The 21,022-nt window shown below is 39.0% G+C and overlaps 2 protein-coding genes across 2 annotated transcripts in view; one reads left to right on the top strand and one right to left on the bottom strand.

Annotated features, from left to right (window-relative positions):
• The first annotated feature begins 3,034 nt into the window (after nt 1–3,034).
• B3GAT2 (beta-1,3-glucuronyltransferase 2) lies at nt 3,035–9,535 on the top strand. Its single transcript, XM_010003326.1, has 3 exons — nt 3,035–3,179; nt 9,222–9,370; nt 9,449–9,535. Exons 1-3 carry the CDS (start codon nt 3,035–3,037, stop codon nt 9,533–9,535), a joined length of 381 nt encoding a protein of 126 aa, XP_010001628.1.
• A 479-nt stretch (nt 9,536–10,014) lies between these two features.
• The window catches only part of SMAP1 (small ArfGAP 1), a 73,699-nt gene continuing 62,691 nt past the window's right edge, over nt 10,015–21,022 (bottom strand). Inside the window, exons 8-11 of the mRNA XM_010003482.1 lie at nt 19,089–19,216; nt 14,317–14,485; nt 13,353–13,681; nt 10,015–10,984 (exon numbers count right to left, since the gene is read on the bottom strand). Of these exons, the coding sequence (XP_010001784.1) occupies nt 10,850–10,984; nt 13,353–13,681; nt 14,317–14,485; nt 19,089–19,216 (761 nt within the window). The 3' untranslated portion in view covers nt 10,015–10,849. The remainder of the gene's footprint in view (nt 10,985–13,352; nt 13,682–14,316; nt 14,486–19,088; nt 19,217–21,022) is intronic.

Raw genomic sequence — 21,022 nt, 5'->3', positions numbered from 1 at the left:
TCCAGAGGGAGATTCATGCTACCTTCAGATAGCTGATTAAGCCAGGCAAGATGAACCCCACCAGTTGGTTCCTATTGCTGTTCATTAACTACTGAAGTCTAACTAGGATAGACCAGATGCCTAACTTGCAGAGAGTTAAGTGTAAGTAAGATGAATAACACTCATGTAAGCTACTAGGATTTAAAATGCTGAGCATTAAGACAGCATGTGCTACTGGACATTAAAAGTACTGAGAGAAGAGTAATTTGGAAAGCTGTTTGTAAGTTAGAGGATTTTGGCAGTTGTTTAACCCAGTGGAATAAAACTATTTAGAATTAACATGTTTTTGAATTATGTTTATGAGTCTCAATGATTAGCAGCATCAAATTTCAGATGCAAGCTGGCCTTTTAATCCAAGTGATAGCTTTCTCCCCATCATTCATAAATACAGCCCTAATGTATCAGTATGTTAAATGCAGTAATGCTGTTCTCAGACAATTAGAAGAAATATTCATACAGTCATCTGCCTGGCACATCCCAAGGTTGTAAGTTATTTCAGAATTAGCATAAATACTGGTTTACATGCACTCTGTTTGTTCTTAAAGGGATTGCAGTATTATTGACACTTGCTTAGTTTATTCTCCAAAAATGTAACCTGTGAGAATAAAGAAGCAACCCAAGGAAAAAATAAAGAACTCTGTAAAGGGTTGCTTATTTCTGATGTGTGAGGGCTTTACTGACTCAACTCATAGACACTGAGATGGACCGAACACTGCAATAATTGAACGTCTTGGGTAGTTTTGTTCTGGTTTGATGAGATTGGTACAATACTTTTCATGGACAAGTTTGTCCTACTTACTGTCCTGTCCTTACTGTGGGTACAGGCAGTTGGCACAGGGTGGCTAAAATGCTGTCAATCAGAGCACTGGTGATTTGTTCAGGTATCCATTCCCTCCAGAAGATATTAATGGCAGCACAAAAAAGTGAGTGGCTCTGTTCATTCTGTGGTTAATACTGGTGTAGCACAGTTGGATGTACGTGGCTTGGTCGTGCTCTTGGAAATCTATTGGAAACCTGGCTTTGTAGACAAGTCCAACAGGATGATGCCCTGTGTGCTGGTCTGATGTGTTTGGATGTTAATGTAAAGACACTTAGAAAAATTTGAAAAAGGGATGTGTAATTAAAACCAGAGCTAAAAGACCTTCCTGAGAGGGTTTGACAGATTTCCATATCCAAATAGCTAATTGCTAACTCTGTGTTTTCTAAATGGAGGTGTGGGAGAGATTGGAAGAATAATCTTAAGCAGGAAGAGCAGTTACAGACACATTTAACAGTAACCTTTAGAGACATTCATGACAGTCTCTCACTCAAAATCAATCAATGGTTTGTATAGAGCCCTTATCAAGATAAATCATTATATTGCTAATTGTACACAGACCTTGTTCTTACCCAGTATGAGCTGCTGCTGAGTAGAGTCATCTGACTCGCCGCTGCAGTTCTTAGGGTGGAAGTGAGAAATTCTTGCTAAACTTAAAGAATCGGAGGGACGGAAGGTGCATGCCTCTATTCTGTGTGTACACATGCATTTGTGGATTTTAAAATATGTTTTTCATGGCTTCCCTATGTGAAAGTTATCCTGAGAATCCACTAGTGCTTCTAGCTTAGAAATGTGAACCAGAGTGACGTGATGTCTTTGTTTTTTCTGGTGCGTCTCCTGGGAGTCTAGATGATATGCATGATGAAACTTTCACCTTGCCACAAAGAGAGGGAAGTGTTTAATATTTAACCAAGGTTGTCTTTTACTTGAATATCCATCTATAGAGGAGTGCAGTTAAAATATGTAAAACTGTTTGGTTTTGCTAAGAGGAGTGCTTGGAAGGAGAAAGGGGTAACCTTTCCCTCAGGAATAGGCCTCAACTACACTAAAGACAAGGGGTTGTTTTTTAAAATTATCAGATTAAGCCAGGCTTACACTGAAATAGTTTGATACTTGTGTAAATACAGCTATATTTAAGCACAGTAAGTTAAAACAGTGGCTTTTGCATCGGTGTGGTGAAATTGTGCAAGTTGCTGTGTCTGTGCACTCATCTTCTCGAGTTCTCACACCAGACCGTCAGTGATTTTTCCCATGGGGAGCAGGACATCAGGTTCGTGTCATGTTATCTCCTGTTTCCTGCAGTAAACTCCTGTTTACTAACCAGTGAACCAGTTTACTAATTCAGTGAACTGAATTCCAGCCATGCCCACTTTTTGCTAAAGAAAGAGTAATTTTTTAGTATCTGTAGATCCCTCTAGGTTAGATGAGGATTGCATTTCCAGAAGTACATTTAGTTACATGTACATTAGTGGGAAAAACTCCTGTTACCGATACACAAACCAGAAGCAGCATCCTGCCCAACCTACTTTCTGTCCTTCTCAGAAACTTAGTAGAGATTTTTCAGAGAGAATGTAGAATTGAAAAAGGCTTAGCCCAAACCTAATAATTTTCTGTGAGCCTTGAATAGATCTGAGCTGCATCTGTCGTACAAACCTGGTAGTGGAGGAGTTGTGCGTTGCAATTTCCTGTACTCAGTGTATTTGCTGCCAGTCTCAAACTAATTGTACTTGTCTCCAATGGGTATTTGTTAATAATTATTATAATACTCTCTCTCGCTGGGCTTGTACAGTCTGTAAGCAGTCTGTAGAAATAAGCCTACTGCAACAGTGCTAGTGTTGGAGATGAAGAAGGTCCAGTACACCTTTGAAAAGCCAAACAAACAAGAAAACAAATACTGTTTTTTCATGGCTTTAATTTTTTTTGTTCCAAAAAAATAATACAAATAGGATATTTTCAGTAGGATTGTGGTGTCTACAGGGTAGAGAGCTGGTGATTTCACAGAAAACGAGTGGGCAGGTGCAGCTTTCAGGCACTTACTCTGTTGGGCTGAAGCCTGCAAGCTAGAATTGCTTTTAAATACCTAGTCTTGATGACTGAGGTGTAGGCTTTCCACTAAGAGTCACCCAAAGAGCCTGCTAGGACACGTACGTGCAGTCACGCCGTGCCTGCCTCTTGCAGATGCGCACGACCCGCAAGGTGTCGGTGTGGCCCGTGGGGCTGGTGGGAGGACGACGCTATGAGCGCCCGGTGGTGGAGAACGGCAAAGTGGTTGGCTGGTACACTGGCTGGAGAGCTGACAGGCCCTTTGCTATTGACATGGCAGGTAAGTAACCACGTTTCATGATGTGTGAATGTTTCTTGTAACTGTTCTGCCGTTTTTTTTATGAGTTGGACAAGAACATGAGCAGTTTTTTAAGCTCCTGCAGTGCAGCTGCTGTATGTAGCACTTCTGCACTAAGTGTCCTGGGAGTCTTAGCTTGCACCTCATCTCATTAAGTTGCTCTTTGCTGATATCTGAACTTACTCTTACTTTTTTTAATTTTATGTGGCAACTTGGCTTTTATATTGTACAGATTGTTTGTCTGAAACAAGTTAATTGTAAATGAATCCTAATTTTTTCAAGGAGACCCTGCCTTTGATTGTGTCATCAGTCTCTACCAGGCAGTTTGTGATACTACAGGCTTGGGGAAGTGTGACTTGAAAGCTGCCATGTGGAAAAGGACCTGGGGGTGTTGGTTGAAAGCCAGCTGAATATGAGCCAGCAGTGTGTCCAGGTGGCCAAGAAGGCCAACAACATCCTGGCTTGCATCAGGAATAGTGTGGCCAGCAGGAGTGGGGAAGTGTTTGTCTGCCTGTACTTGGCACCAGTGAGGCCACAGCTGAAGTACACTGTTCAGTTTTGGGCTGCACTGCTACAAGAAGGAGATTTTGGTGCTGGAGCGAGTCCAGAGAAGGATAATCAAGCTGTTGGATGGTTGGGAGAACAAGTCTTAAAAGGAGCAGCTGAGGGAAATGGGGTTGTGTAGTCTGGAGAAACGGAGTCTGAGGGGGAGAGCTTATTGCTTCCTGCAGCTGCCTGCAGGAGGTTGTAGTGAAGTGAGGCCTGGCCCCTTCCCAAATAACAAGCAATAGAACAAGAGGAAATGGCCTCAAGCTCTGCTGGGGAGGTTTAGATTGAATATTAGGAAAAAATTCTTCATTGAAAGGGTTGTCAAGCACTGGCACAGTATGCCTAGGCAAGTGGTGGAGTCACCATCCCTGGTACTATTTAAAAGCTGTGTAGATGTGGTTCTTAGGGACATAGTTTAGTGGTGGACTTGGCAGTGCTGGGATTACAGTTGGACTTGATGGTCTTAAAGGTCTTTTCCAACCAAAACGATTCTATAAATGCAGACATTCTTAGATGTTGTAAAATGCTACTTTGTAACTAAATTATTCATTTTTTTATTGGTTATTTGAAATGGCTGTGATAATTGTAGATAGATATAGTTTGAAACACTGGAATTAGGGGAAAAATCACTGACAGCTAGAGCTTAGTAGATGAAGGCAGAAAAGCTTAAAAATGGATCTAATCAACCTTCTACTGTGAGGTTGGCACAGCATAAAGCTCTATCTTGCTGCTAGTCCAGCTTTAAACAATCTTTTGTACATATTCACAACTGCTACATGAATCACCACAGTGCAGAGGTCAGATTTCTGATGCAGCAACAGTTGGTTTCCCAGTAAATGATACATTTGCACTTAAGCATGGTCTGTGTTCAGGAAAGAGAAAGAAGGGGAAAAGTAGAGATATGAAGGCAAGAACAAGGTAAAAATAGCCACCCATTTTCTTTTCTTCTGAAACCCTAATGTTTTGTGAGTGGGAAAAGGACAGTGCTTTCTCATCTTGAGTATTTTTATATGAATTGAAATGTTTGATGAAAAATATGTACAGTATAATTGGTTAGAAAGAGTAATAGCAGAACTAACAGTTGTTAACACCTCAAAGATAGAAACACCAACAGGTGATTTTTATTTTTTTTTCTGTACTGTGGAAGCATTTCAAGTTAGTATTATCATCCTGCATGAGTATAAATATTTTAGTGTCCAAATAGAGGGATAACTTGGGAAAACTAGGCATGTCAATCACCCCACTGTGTAGTGTGTTGAGGACTGTGGAGCCTGTGGATTTATAGATAAGTATATTGATACTGTGTTGTAAAAGTGGTTACTTAAGGGCATTATAAGGGTGATTGTATGGTTCCTCATTCATTAGCAGCAGGCAGAAAGCCATTACCACAACATTGGCTAAGGGATGCTAACCCAGACATGAAGACATGGATGGAAAGTTCACAAGTCATTGTTCACACTTTGCAGTTGTTGGCTGAAGCACTGGCATGCAGCAAAAGCAGCTCCATCAGGAATGTAATCTGCTCCTACTTGGATCAAAGCCATGGAAGGGAGGGTTATAGAGGCAAAGATACAGGCAGTGAGAGTATAGGAAGTGATTGCAACAAACAAGGAGCTAACTGCTTTGTAAGAGAACTTTTATTAGTCTTCTAAAATAACTGAAAAAGTAAATCACATTTTTAATTTCAGCAATGAAAGAAATGGATGCTGTGTAGGCTGGTAAAAATACTGTTAAGTCAGAGAAAACAGGTGTGTTCTGTACTTAGCATTTCAGGAGATGCTTCCTTCAGTCATAGAGATCTATGCCTGTGAATCACTGGGGCAGATTTTGGACTTGTGATCCAGAGCTCATCTAGTGCCCTAAGTCCCTCTGCTAGGGCCTGAGTAACTTGTTTGTTTGTTTGAATTTTGCCATAATATGAGGTCTTTAGTACATATTGTCTTTCTTATGGTTCCCTGAGAAAAACACTAGTCTGGTGACACTGCAAAGCATGGCAGTGTCACACTGTCAAAAACATATTTTGCCTCGTTCTGAAAGAGCCACTGCTGAGATCCAGAACTACAAAAGATTTTGACTGGCTGTGGCAGACACAAAAATCAAAAACCTCCAAGACCACCTCTCCATCTAAGGGTAACAACCGTTTCAAATAGATGGCCTCTTTCGTGGTAAATTAACTGTCAGCAGATGCCTTTGGTATGATCTATAAAGACTCCTGGTTGAGCCCCTGTGCCTTATTGCAACCCAAACTCATATGTCATGGGGAGAAGCTGTTTGTAAGATGTGGAGCCCAAACCGTGGCACTTTCAACAATCGAAAGGCAGCACCTTGAACCATATGGAAACCAGTGTATCTCTTTCAACATCAGCTCTGAGCATTAGCATTTATACACTCTGGAAATGATAAACACTCTCAGTTTCTAGCTTGCCTTCAGCTACTATCCTGTCTACAGCCTTCAGCAAGCAAAGGCATTAATCACAGCAACAAAATCTTTTAAGACCATCTCAGTCTAAACGGATGAAGAAAAATGGTTCTGCCTTTTCACAGAAGCCATTGATCTAGCAAGTCAAGGTGGGAATTAACAAAAACAGCTTCCGTATAAAGAAGCATGGATGTAATCTTTGCAATGTCTCCCAGGTATCTTCTGCTCCAACAAATTAATTCTTATCTAGGTGGCTCTACAGCCAATTAGATTTCATTGACAGTCTTGCATTAAAAAAAAACAACCAACAAAACAACAAACAACCCCCTTCAGCTATGAAATTGTCACGTGGCATTTCAATCTATATGACCTTGTAGGAATAATGGTTAAGAAAATAATTATATGTGTCCCCAGTTATGCTATGCTGGGGACAGTAATCCCAGATTAAACCCCTCTTAGGGATAGAATTAAATATAAGTGTATTTTCATCTATTACCACAGGATCATTATCTAGTGAGAGAAATAACTAGTGCCAGTCTGGATAAAACCTGAGCTATCTCCTTTCTTTTTGATGCCAAAAATCATCCATCTATGATAACAAATCAACTGAAAGTTGTCACTAGAAAATGGTTTTCCCTCAAGTGCATCCAAAGTCTATCTACATAAATACAAAATGTCACACATAAAAATTAAAGCAATTACAAAGCAGAGCTGAAGAGCTAGAGAGGCAGGAGATAAGTTGCCTTGAATTGTTTTAGCTCTTTAAGCTGCTGCTTTATTGGATTCTTTTAAGAAGCAAAGACAATAACCACTGGCCAAGGAAACAAACCTCAGTCCAGTCATTGCACAGTAGTCCATGTCCTTGCCATATACAACACTCAGCTTAGTAATTTGACTTCTATTAATGCCTGAAAACAAAAGGGACCTAACATGGTGTTCTGCATCATCATGGCAAAAAGGACACCTGTGACACGCAGGGGTTTGGCACATCTGAAGACCTGTCCATGGGAGAAATCCATCCTCAGAACTGACTGCAGTTTTCTCAGCAGAGGAGAAAGCTTTGCAACAGAGAACCTGGGAGGACTGAACATGAATAAGTATAGGCTGTGGAGGCCAGTGAGCCAAGCTGGGACATGCCAAGATAAGAGCAAAAAAATGTGTTGCTTCTGCTTACAGTGGATTCCATCACCACTCTAAAAACTAGGACACTACACTAATTTTGGTGTTTACTTCAATTCCTCCTTCATGGATGACCAGCTTAAAAATTAATTTACATTGTTTATTCTGCAGCTCTCTCTTGCTGAGGGAGCTGAAATGCTCAACCTTGGCTCTTCACAAGTGCTTACACTTGGCTACAAACAGCACTCGGATGGGACCCACCTTGTTCTCCATCACAGCCAGGCTACAAGACAGCTGAAGCAGTAAATGCCTGTTGCCTGCTGAAAACAAACCTCTACCTGTGAAGAAGAGTCCAAACTACCAGTCCTTCCCTGGCACTGCTTCCCTAAACCCAGCAGCTGCAGCAGAGAACAGCTGGATCCCAGCATTGCTGCAGTCTGCGGAGCAGGAACAGCAAAGCTTCATAGCATAGAGCAAGGACAGGCTACAGCCAGAGTCTCACACCTCCTGGAAGTTTCTCATTCCCTGACTACTCTGCAAGTTGTGGACAAGGTCTTTCCATTTAGACACCTGTTCTTCTTTAGCTTAGGCAAGATATAATGCATTAAGTTAAACATGCCTTCTTCAACTCTGTCAGTGAACTGGAACCTCAGTTTACATTCAATTCATAGTCCTCATCTGCAGTACCCAAATATTTATTTGAAAAAAACCCCAACAACCCCAAACCACACTTTCTGGTGTCTTCTGTGCTGTGCTACAAGAAAGAGCACAATAAAAGTAGTTTCAGTGTGCCTTTTTACATGTAATGTAGTAATTGCTTCCTTGTATTTTTCTCTTTGAAAGTCCCTGTGGCTTTTATAGGAGCCTTTCAAGGAAAATAAAGTAGCAAGATAATTCTAGTCAAAAGGAGACAGATTTATATTTCATTATAGAAAGTTATGATTCTTTAAAAATGAGAAAAAATTAATACTGGCTTTAGAATGAAACATTCTTGCCGTTTTCCAGAGTAGTTGTCAAAGCTGTTACTGCTGCTGTTACAAGGGGCAGCTGGAACCACTCTGAACTGATGAAAAAGGATTTCTTTGGTAGGCTTGGCAATCAGGCATAAGGAGTTACAAAAATTATTGTCCTTTACAAGTGCATCAGTCAGGTTTTGAGTCAGAGAAGTAGACACGACTGAACCTTGCTGAATGAAAACTGGAGTTTTGTAAATAATGGCAAATTGGAGATTCCTGAGAGCTGCTTCAGAAAGGGCAAGTTGTTCAAACCACTGATTTCCCAGTTTGTGATCTCCTTTTGAGGGACCAAATACGTGTTATCAGAGGAATGCATTGCAGAGAGCCATGTGCACTGGTGAAGTCCTTCTAGTTGTGCTGTGCAGGCTGCCTTGCAGAACCCCATTCATGAAAATGATTCACAAACCCACAAGAACTCCATTGTCTGCAAGGCAAAACACTAATATGGCTTTGTCTCTCATCAACAATAGTGGCTAAAAATCTCTTGAAGACCACAGTTACCTAGGTAACATATTGTAACTTTTTTTGGCTCTCACCTTTAAACCTACAAGTGTTTGTACAGTATACATTTAATATATTTTATTTTACTTAAAATTGGTTTTATTTCTTAATTAGAAGTAGAAAGGAGGGACAGTCCAAGATCTTAGCAATACTTGATTTTTCAGGCAAAAAGCATATATTCTGTATGAGAAAGGGAAATTTATTTTGAAAATATAGTGCAATTTAAAAAATCTGATTGATTGTTCCCTCAGGGCACACGATGAGGAGGAAATACAGCCCTATAAAGTGTTGTCTATCCATACAATCAAATTTGCACATTTTAAAAAAAAACAACAAACAAACATGGGAGATCTCTTGGCGTAAGTGTAACTTGCACAAAACCTGAAGGTTTTTCTAACATTTTTCCCCCCTTTCTCCAAGGATTTGCTGTGAGTCTCCAAGTGATTCTGTCACATCCAAAAGCCGTGTTCAAGCGTCGTGGTTCTCAACCAGGAATGCAAGAATCTGATTTCCTGAAGCAGATAACAACAGTGGAGGAACTGGAACCAAAAGCCAACAACTGCACAAAGGTATTGATTTCTGCACTTACTAAAAAGCTTTCGAATCACTTCTGTCGGTGACTGTACTAACACAAGTGTTTCTTATAGGTTCTTGTATGGCACACACGAACAGAAAAAGTAAACCTAGCTAATGAGCCAAAATACCACCTGGACACAGTCAATATTGAGGTATGATGTGGAGACAGTTACACAGGATGTTCAGTACAATGGATGTGTCAGAAAGGTCTCCTTCTGCATGAGACCTTTTAATAGTCATCTGATGGACTTCTGTGGAAGCAAAAGGAAGCTGTCAGATACTCTAATAAGCAAATCAAGTGGGTGTGCTTTGTTCTAGCTTGTTTGCATGCATTTCTGAACTCCCTTCTTAATAAACTGACCTTTGTTGTAAGGCTGTTTCCACATTGTAAAAACAATCAGCAGAAACATGGCTGCAGTGGAGTACTTTCAAAAATCATCATTTATGTATATACTTTTTGTATTTATCCAGCTTAATGGTGTGATTATAAACTGATTTTAAATCACAAGCTGTTGATCTAAATATTTGCATAACTGGATCCTCCAAATGGAACCTGTTTTCCTTCATTAGAAGTAGACTTCTTGAAGAAATAGTGGTCAAATAGGTCATACAATGATGAAATAAAAACTCACAATCATTTCTGGATTTATCCTTTTAATATAGGGAAATAACATTTTATCATTACGAGGCACCATAAAATGTAAACACAATCACTGTCATAAACCTGGATATCTCTGCAAGGAAAAATATATCTGTTGGCATCGAGTTACCTTGTGTAGATAGTTCTGAGCATTAATACTGTCTACGTGCCTCATGAGCCACACTGGATACCTAATCACAGGAAACTCAAATGGATCAAATGCTCATTTTTAAAATAAACTATTGATTTGTAGAACTACAGTAACATCCAGGTTTATCTTTCGTTCAATAATCATATTCCCTGTTATGCACACCATAATAACATCACAGTGAAATGTATGATGAAAGAAAATTTGTTTGATACACTAGAAAACATTGCTCAGTGATACATTTACATTCTATTTATATATGATTAAACATTTGTTCATACAGTACCTTCTACAGGATTACTGGGTAATTTGGGGGGGTCAGGGTTCATATTTTTGGATATTACTAACATGATAGCTACATCCCTTATATGCAAACATTTGATCTAGAATTCTGAGGGGAAAAATCAGTATGTTTTTAAGCAGCTTCTTAAATAGATGGTCTATGAAATCATATGTATTTTATGAAAATGCTGCCAATGACGTATAAATGTATTCTTGATCTGCTTTTCACTACATCAAATTTAAATCAATATAAGACCACAACACGGTCAGTCAGTCATATTCTTCATCTGAACAGCTGGGGAAAAAGAAAAAGAATATGTACATGGAAGGAACAGCAAAAGTAAATGAATTTGAACAAGGAATGTTAGGTGGCTGTTCTGGGCGCGACCTCCATCGCAACTTTCATTTCCACAGTTGTGTGCTGAGAGTCTGACCAGAGGAGCTTCCAGTCCATCCTGCTGCTGTGCTGGGGGGCTGGCCAAAGCCCATCGTGTTGCTGGAACTGCTGAGGTTCATTCCAGCCATTTGCTGGTTCATCTGTGAAGCACACACACGAGCCTGGTTACTGCTGGAACACAACACACTGCTGGCCAAAGAGCAGCCACACTTCCTGACCTAGCAACCCTGTTAAAGTACGTTTCCCTAAAGTTAGGATTTCTTACTAAATAAAAATACTGCCTCAGTATAAGTTTCTCAGAATTTTCCGAGACAGCAGCTTTTCTGTAAGAATTCAGTCACTGTTTCATGTCAGCTGCCTGGCTGGGCTTCCATGTCAAGCCTGTATAAATGCTGCACTAGGGAATTCATAGAGCACATCACAATGGAGTCCGGTGTGTGTCAGCTGATAAGAGCTTGCTTTCCAAGGTTCAAACCTAACCAACAGAATTGTAGCAACTGTGATAAAGAAACACCAAAGCAAGTAACGCAGGCTTGTTTACAGTTGCAGCTCAAAATGTTTTTTTGTTCCATCAGTATTTCTTTGGAGGTCTCCAAATCTTGAACACACAAGTTTTTATAGAAATTGTGCATTTAGGTAGCAATCAAGAAAGAATGAGGCAGATGTGTAAACTTGAGTATTGATCGAAATCTAACCCTTCTTGTGAAAGAATCTACTCAAGATACTATAATTTGTTAAAAGCAAGCAAAATAACTTGCATGAAATGGAAGACAACACCTAGTTAAAGGTGGGAAAGAGTTCAAAATTCAGCACATTCACTTCAGGGATGGTACAAAAATATTTCTACTCTACAAATACTGTCTAGTCACTAATTTTCAGTGCTCCATGTAAAAACGTTCTTTAGGTTACTCTCTCTGTCCTTCTGAAAAGTGAACGCTTAGTGACAAGCCTTAAACGTAGCTTCATAGACAGATTAAACTCATGTCCCCTCTTGTAAGCTGGAGAGCAGAAGAGCATTTGGAGCAACTACTGATCAGAACCCATGAACAGGGATGTTGGACAAGCAAGAGTAGATCCAAGTTAGAGACAGCATTAGGTAAAAATCAGAGGTCACACAAATAGGAGCAAACATTACTGGCTTGCAAAATGAGACTGAAACACTGATGAAAAAAATTGTGAAGTAAATTGCAAACAAGTATTTCAGAGTAGAATTCAGTAGTGTGTGTTTTCACATGTACATCGCCAAAAACAATCCGTCACTGAATGTGGATATTTTTAAAAATCTAATGAAAACCTAGTTCATCTCTTCTGGGGTAGAATTCTTAAGAAATAGACTATACATACAAAGCATGCTATTCAGCTAATTAAAGCAAGCTACCTCCCCTTTCAACTGGTGCCAGGGATTAAATCACAGTTCCCCTACAAACTGTGTGGTATCTGCACACTGATACCATCTGATATGCAAGGGGTATGGAAACATGTTAAGAGCTTGTTCTGTGAGCCAACTTAATATATATTTTTGATAAGAAGCATGATTTTAATTTCAAAACTGATACAGGTCTTTTTAAATTTAGATACCTAAAATAGGACTGTTAGCAGTAAATCCATGGATTTTTTTGGTTTGACATTTTGAAATTCTCACCTTTTAAAAGTTACTTTTCAAAGGAGAACGACAGCCTGTATTTTCAAACCGGGACTGTTTTATTTATGTAAGAAATGCTGCTTCACTTCATAAATATCCACACCACAGGACACAACAGTAAAAAATAATATAGCAAAATCTAAATAAGTCACTGAGTTTCACTTCCTGAATTACTAGAGTAAGCAGCATGGAATTATTATATTGTTCTTATAATTTATACAACATTATGAAAGAAATAGTCACTTATCATCTATACTGAACTCCAAGGGAATAATTTAGGTTTGTTCTGCTGCCCCCAAATAACCTTTCAAATACCTGATTTTAAGCTGTTTCACTGGGTAATGTACAACTGTAGTACCAAATGTACAATAACACCTTTAAGGAACTTTTCAAACATGTTTAAGAAATTAAAAAAAAAAAACCAACACAGAAAATAAAAGCTATGCCAATCACCTACAGGAGAATGTTAGAGCACAAAGCACTGCACATTACACTGAAATTCATCTCGAGGCCTGTAAATTATAGTATTAATTGTTAATGGCTATCCTCAAACCAATTAAATTCTGCTTTTAGTTATGAGGCTGGGTTTACATTTTAGTATTTTGTAACTTCAGCTAATCTAGTTCAGACACCTGGATAAGAGTAGTTACCAAAGCAGAGAACTGAGTTTGGTCTACCTTGGCAAAATTTATTCTCTGCTTATGTATCAGTTATTTTATTGAATTATTCACCATGTGCCTCTAAGCAGTTCATGGCCCAGCCATCTGTAGCTTGGCTACACCACAGCTTTCCTCCCACAGCCAGTTTTGGTATCTGAAAGTAGCATCTCTCTAAAGCACTCTTGTCTGGGAACAGCAGATCTTTACCTGAGAGAGGTTCCACTGAGCCTGCTGGTTTTGTTGCAATCCATACTTATTTTGTGGTGTGACCATCTGTCCCACCATTCCACCTTGAGGTCCAACGACATTTTGAGGAAGTCCCATCACACCAGTTTGTGTAGCACCAGTAAATCCATTGGGCATTCCCATTCCTACCATCACACCTGTGCTCTGTCCCATGACTGGCACTGACTGTCCCATCATGTTTCCCATCATCCCAGTTGCTGCAGGCACAGGAACTCCCATGGCTGGAAAGCCTTGAAAATGAGTTGATGGTTGTGTGGTAAATGGCATAGAAGTTGATCCCATGAACATACCTGTACCAGAGAAGGGAAGATTTCAGCAAAAGTGTTTTGTGATTTTTCTCCCTCATCTCCATAAGGCAGAAGTGCACCAAAATAATTTTAAAGGACAACTTTGTCCAGTTGTATGTCAGCGCTGTTAATTTAGGGTCTGGTAAAGGTAAACTGCTTAAAACCTCTTGAAGGAAAGGGACTCACCACCAGAGGTTACTTGCCAAAAAGTCTGGCAGATCCCTGTGGTGAACAAGAACCTCTGAACGGCTGTATTGGAGGTCTTTGCTTTCAAACAAACACAGCTAGAACTCCAGACAGGACAGCTCCATGCTGCTCCCGGCTGTCGCTGTTCGCACAGCGGAGACTCGGACCCAGAGGGATGAACTAGATGGCAGAAGCTGAATTCACAAATCTTTCAGTCAATTGTACACTTGGTAATTTGAACAGTTATAAATAAATTAACATACTGTTTTTTTCCTTAGCTTCTGTATTACATTTCAGTTATTTTTCTCATTTTTATAAATGGTAATAATAACAATCTTCATTTCCATAGAGGTAGCAGGGTACCCAACCTTAGATTTGCACGTGTAGGAGATAACTGTTCTAGGTAAAGCTTTAAAATAGGATGGCATGGAAACTTCTACAAAATTACTTACCCGGGGCATTTTGCTGCTGCATGGTTCCTGTGCCATACAGCGATAAGATGGAGTCTTTGGAGAGTTGTTTCTTTGCTGACTCTTCAGATTTTGTTGTTTGCTCAGTGAACAGATCAAGATCCCCGGATGCTGCAGACAAGGTGGCAGCAGCTGGTTTAGTGGAAGCGCTCTGAGAAATAAAGGTCGAGACAGACAACTGAGTGAAACCAGCAAAAGATGTTATGTTTAATATTTACTGCACATCCTCACTCCTGAGCCAAAGAAAACCCAGCTCATTTACGTACATTAATTTTAGGTAACTGAGGATTTTAAAAGATGTGGTTTGACAGAAGATGAAAAAGCAGTACTTATGATGGGGAAAGATGACCAGACAGTGGTTACAAAACAAGGAAGACTGAATCCCTGACCAGCTCCAGGGCATACACATACAGATTATTCATTCCTGTTGCTTCTACATTTTTCCTCAGTGAGCAGCATACATCATGCACTGTAGTTAGATTATAAAAAATAATTAGGAAATCAATAAGGAGATTACAATTCACATCTCATTAATCCTCTCATAAACAAAACATATTAGGGAAGAGCTAAAACAAAAGATTAGGTGCTTTGGAATATATTACTACAACCAAGATGAACACTAATTTTGGAGAAAAAGCAAAAGTAAAATTTTGGTTCATCTACTTAAAGTAATAAAATTTCTAAAATACACTGTTTGTAATTGGCTTAGAATTCTTTAAGCACATTTCATTTATGCACATATGCATTTATTGAGTTGGAATAATTACCTAAAATTTACTGCACCACTGAAAAACTTAAAACACACACAGGCTTTCCAGCTTTTTATTGCTACTTCACCAAAATGTTTTGTAAACGAACTACATCCGGGTGCCTTTCAGAGCTAATACAGTTCCATATGGCAGCTTGCTTAGGTAACTAGGCAATACACTGCCTTCTTGTATTTCTGAACACACACAACTCCTCCTGTTACCAATGGGAACTTTTAATACAAATCTGTTGTATATGCACTGAAAAAGCCAGAATTGCAATGCATAATTAAATTATGGCCTTATTTTAGTCCAGCTAAATGATCCCCAGCTTCTCAGCATACACCTGCCTAATCCCACAGCACATGCGACTTTCAAATTTTTCCCACACAGAAGGAAAATCCTCCTTGTACAACCACGATCAACAGGCTGTGTCTGCAACCAGGTCTGCCTGTTGACTACCATATGCCAAAGTTTATCAGACAAGAGGCCACCACAACATACAGAGATACAGTAACACACCTCCAAACTTCTGCTTCTGCAGGCAGGCTGTTGACTAGGCCCTGAAATGCCCACTGTGCTTACACTGGATTTGTACAGCACCACAATACAAACCCTCAATGTGCAGCTTCAGAAACACACACCTGACTCCTGAGGTGCTAAAAGCTCTCAAATAAGGCAGTCCTGTCAATGAGGGAAAGAATAACTACGAAACACTTCTCTAAATTGGCCAGAAATCATCAAGTGCAGGTTCCCATGGTTGATGGTGAAAAATTTCCAGAACTGCTGTGGAAAGGGAAGAGAAAAAGAACAAGAAAAGGGAACTCTCTGGGCAACTGAAAACCTGCATTTATACAACAGCTGATTTGGGCCAAAGCCAGGAGACGTTAGCAAGCCACGAAAAGCAAGTTTAAAACCTGTCACAACTCCCACCTCTCTGGCCAATGTACACTTCAACTATCAACTTCCTTACTGGATTTTTGTATCCTACTTGGAAAAAGACTTGTATTAAATGTTTCAGTGAATTTATACTTTCAAACTTGATACTTCACAGTTCTCCCCTCTTCTGCTCCCTGCAGGTTTCAATGCAGATCACATTTTTGCTGGAAGATATACCCATAAAAAATCTGAAATTAAAATCTGGCTAAAAGAATTTAGGAAATTGCTTTCAGTATAGCTATGAATGATGGACCTTTGCTCAGTTCCTATACAATGTTTGCTAACAAAAAATCTGTTCTAATAGCTATAGTTTAGCTATTTGGCCATATATAATTTAGCTCACTTCACATGGAAAAGCATCCCTAAACACAGAAAATGTATTTTTTTCCATTCTTTCTGTCCATGAATTCTCCGTAACTGGTACATTTATACCTTATTATAATAGGGGTTGTTTAAGTCAACTCTTCTTAAACTCACTTGAGTTTGCTAATAGGCAAAACTCTAGGAAAAAAAGTTACTCATTCACATATTATTCCTTACTGGTCCGTTACAAATTCAAGTTTTTATTAGCATCCAGCTATACAGAACACTAAGAAGAAATATTCTTAGTGGTTTTGAAAACTGTAATAAAGATACAGATCTGAAAGCAGAGTAAAACTGCATATGATCTTGAATGCTCAAGTCATGTTTGAAAAAGGAAAAACAAATTATTTTGTTTTAATTTGAAAATCATGTCTTGGCTATTTCAATGGTCATAGATCCTAAGGTTTGCAGACATCTTATTGTTTCAGTCTCATAATAAAACATTCAAGCAGACACTTCTGTGCTACACAGTGCCATAAAAATGTGCCTCTAGCGCTAAATGCCGCCTTTCAGGTTAAGCTGGAAAAGAAAAGCAATCCCGTGAAAACCAACAGCCATACACTGCTTCTACAAATCAGTTTGAGGAGTACCATTACATTATTTTTATTGAAAATAGTTATCCTTTCTATCACTTTTTAATCCATTTAGTGTCATACTTTTTCTAGAAACTAGCACAATGAAAGACAAACTACTTTTCAAAACATTACTCTAACAGAAGGTCCAATAACAAAATCTTTATCATAGAAACGCACTTTAAATAATCTATGTTCTTTAACTGCTAACACATATCATTGAATATGCTTTAGCAGCCACTCCATTATTTAACCCATCACAAATCATCACCATCCAAGGAATCACCCTTCACTTTGCTTCTCACTCCTAAATACTCAGTCTTCATTTGGATTTCCTGCAGTCTACAGCTGAATCACTTGGTTAAACCAGAAGCTCATGTCACTTGTTCCGGGAATAAAAACAAGATAAAGCTTTTCTCTTGTTTCCCTGGCAGCTCTCTTCTCCTGAGCAGATAGTAACTACATATACAAGTCACTTCCAGCTTCACAAAAAGCAGGAAAGGGGGAAAAACAGAATTCAACCTTATTCATTACATGTGTTACTACCACAGGCTCATTCATTTTGTAAGTGAATTCTAGATTCTAGATTTGAATTTGCTCAACCTCCAAACTGGATACATTAAAAAACTCAGTGAGGCTGGAAATGGGCTGCTGCTTTTCACATCTAGCTCTGCAGGTAGGTTCATCTAGATCAATTTTGACATAAGGTGGTAGAAGGCAGACAACAAGCACTCAGATGCTGTCCTTTCTGATAATTTGAACAGAGACTTCCACAAGGATGATAAAATCTATACCAATGCTTTTCTTTGCAATGTTGGCTAACACATCCAAAGCTAAATGCATACAGCTCATTTCCCTGACCATTTACAGGTGGCATAAGGCAGGGAGGGAAGCTTGCTCTAACTGTAGTTTTATTTATTTAAAAAAATGTGGCTACCTAGCATGCTGCACAAAGTCAACCCTCAGCAGCAGGTAGGGGGAGGGAGAATAAAGCATAAAGAATAAAAATTACAATCAAATCTGCTGAACAACATGGATATGCTTTGAGGTGACCACAATGACCAACAACAGAACATTTGGCAACTAAATTATGATATGCCAATTCAATCAGAATTCCCTTCCATCATAATGCCCTCCATTTTACATGTTACAAATAACTACTGGATAAAGAGAAACAAGTACAAATCACAGATACCAGGCCATAAGTTCAAGAACACATACAGTTCTTCCCAGTTCAGCTGAGTGAGACAAAGCCTTCTGCAAAAGTAAGCTTCAAAATTACAATAAAAGGGCCCCACAGATGGGGTGGTTAGCAGAGTCCAAAGACTGTCTCTTTAGAAGCCAGCCTGGGTAAGGAAGCCTGCACACAGGCATTCAGATCTGCACCAGCCACCTGTATCACCAACACCTTGTTCTTTGATGCTGACATCTACTTAAAGAGAGCTGCAGCTGTAGGTAGTTTCTTTGTGTGTCCCAAAGCTGCCTTTCTGAGCTACAGCAGGCATGGCAATGGGGTTGCTTCCAAATTACGACGGCTATAACAGAGGGAGCAAACTAGGTGCAAGGGTTATGCTACCCTCCCCTTGAGGAAAGAAAGGCATACATGTTCCAAGATGAGATTCCAAGATTAGCCCAGGTAGCAATTTTAGTTTTTCTTTTTATCCATTCTTGATTCTGAGTATGAAGCTTGAGACCTTACATTTTTAGCATCTCTAAGACAGAAGCATCTGCTGTAGCCTTTCCTAAATATCAGCACCACAAGCAGTAAGAGATCTGTAAAAGTACATCCTGATAATATAAAATACAAATATATTCAGCAATACCTATTAAAAAAAAAGAACAAGACATAAATTAAAAGAACACACAACTACCATTCACCAGGGTAAGGCAGAACCCAATTCAGCTGGGTAAACAGGGGGAATCAGAATGGAAGACCACAATATCTTCTAATTCTGTATCTAAGTAGTACAGAAGCTTGAAGGGGCAAGAAGGATACAGCCATTACAGCTGAACAGTCTCCAGCCGTGAGTGTTGAGAAGTTTGCATTCCTTCTGTGTGAATGAACAATTCCCTGAAGGAAAATGTGTACGTGCAAACACATATTTACACACACATGTAAGTAAATAAATTTTACCTGAGCAGGAGGTACAGCAGCTGCTGGTAAAGGATTAGAGATCATTGGACCAAAGATATCCAGGTCATCATTCAGGGCTGTGACAGCAGCAGTGCCTCCATTTGTAACAGAGGTTTCAGCTGGACCATCTTAAAAAGACAAAAGAACCACATTTAAAGAGAAAACTCTTAATATTTTAACAGCATGAAAATAATTAAATATGCCCATTGTCTCCTACCCCACCCCTATCAAAGATGGATTAAATTTCTGAGATATTTTTCAGACTGTGATATTGTTCAGATTTTGTAAAAAGATGGTATTCTATTGTGCTTCAGAAAAACAACCAAACACCACCAAAACAAAACACTTAAAGACTTCCCCAAGGACTGCTATGTCAACATATCAGTACATATTACTCACTTTTCAAGTATCTTTTTCAAGCACACCAACATTTTTAGTGAGAACTGAAAATAGATGTCTCAATGAGAACACTCAAACTTGGTAGCCATCCATCAGACAAATACACTGATCTATGCTCTTCAATGAAGATTTGTATTTTAGCATTCATAAATTTATTACTGATATGCTGATTTGCTCAAGGTTATATAAGTAAACTTTGCATTAGGAAAGTCCATCCTTACCTCTTCTTTAAAAGTACTTTGCACTGACTTTATTCTATAGCTCCATACGAACACCCCTGCCTGGTACATTGGGGTAATTATCCAGAAGAACCTAGAGCTCTTGCTCTGTCCAGACTTAACCTTCTACAGCTCTGATACTTGTAACCACTTCAATACAAGAACACATTTAGTGATTGATATGAAAGTGCATCTGTGCAGGACAAAAACAGGGCTGAAGAATTATGCTTTAAGGAGAACTGCAAGAAAATACTTTAAAGGATGTAGGGACAAAAATATCACAAAATGCTTTTAAGGAGCAGAGCAACTATTTCTCATTCAATTTTAAGCTGTGGAAAACAAGTAGAAAAAACTGGATAATTAATTCAATCACTAAGCATATCAAAATTCAGTAGTCATCACACAGACTTGACAAACAAAAGGTGAGTCTAGATTTGCCTGAACACTATGATGACTGCATATTGTTAACAGCAAATTTAAGAAAAGCTTTTTCAGGCAAAATAAGAAGTCAAGTCTCAAAGTATCCAATACCTACTGCAGAAGTCAAACTTCTCTGGCATTACAAACTAGTTGAATTAAGTCAAAACATCCTCTCCAAATGAAACATCACTATGACAACTAGCATGGCTGTTAATGTATCACAGGAAGTTCAGTATTCTAAAATCCCTAGATCATAGTACACTGAAGAAACTACTGCTAACATCATAAAACAACTTCCTCCTGATGCCTTAGCATGTTTCAATAAAAAACTTCCTTCTAGCTGCATGTGTTGTATCCACTGTTCTCATTATTCACAGTAAGGTTCTGTGAAGCAAACTTTAACTTCTCTAACATCCTCATTAAAGGATTTGGGCTGGTTGCTTGTTTTAAAGTCACACAACTACACATATGTAACTAAGTTCTAATATATCCATTAGAAACTTCAGACATGGACTTACAAACTAACATAGCAATATACTCCAAATTTTAACCACAACAGAGTATAGAGATTACCACCTTTAAAAAGCATCAAGGACACTAAAAATAGTTGTTATATATTTCAGAAAATGTCACTTCATCCTCTTATTAACTGTAACAAGTCCTACAACCATGACAGTTATCTGCTTGAGTGAAAAAGTCCATTTCAAGAGCAGAAGTCAATCACTGGATATCAGCATAAACAGTTTAGTGATAACTCATGAAACACATCCCAGAGAAACATGTGAGTCTGATGGCAGATGTGAGGTTTAAGCACTTCAAAGCTTCTAGAACCCTAATGCAGACAGTTAGTGAGGATAACTGTGCTGACTGCAAGAACTAAGAGACATCCAAAGGCAA

This window comes from Chaetura pelagica, unplaced genomic scaffold, assembly GCF_000747805.2.
Source record: "Chaetura pelagica isolate M959 unplaced genomic scaffold, ChaPel_1.0 scaffold150, whole genome shotgun sequence".
Lineage (NCBI taxonomy): Eukaryota > Metazoa > Chordata > Aves > Apodiformes > Apodidae > Chaetura > Chaetura pelagica.
This window is presented reverse-complemented; position numbering and strand designations above follow the sequence as displayed.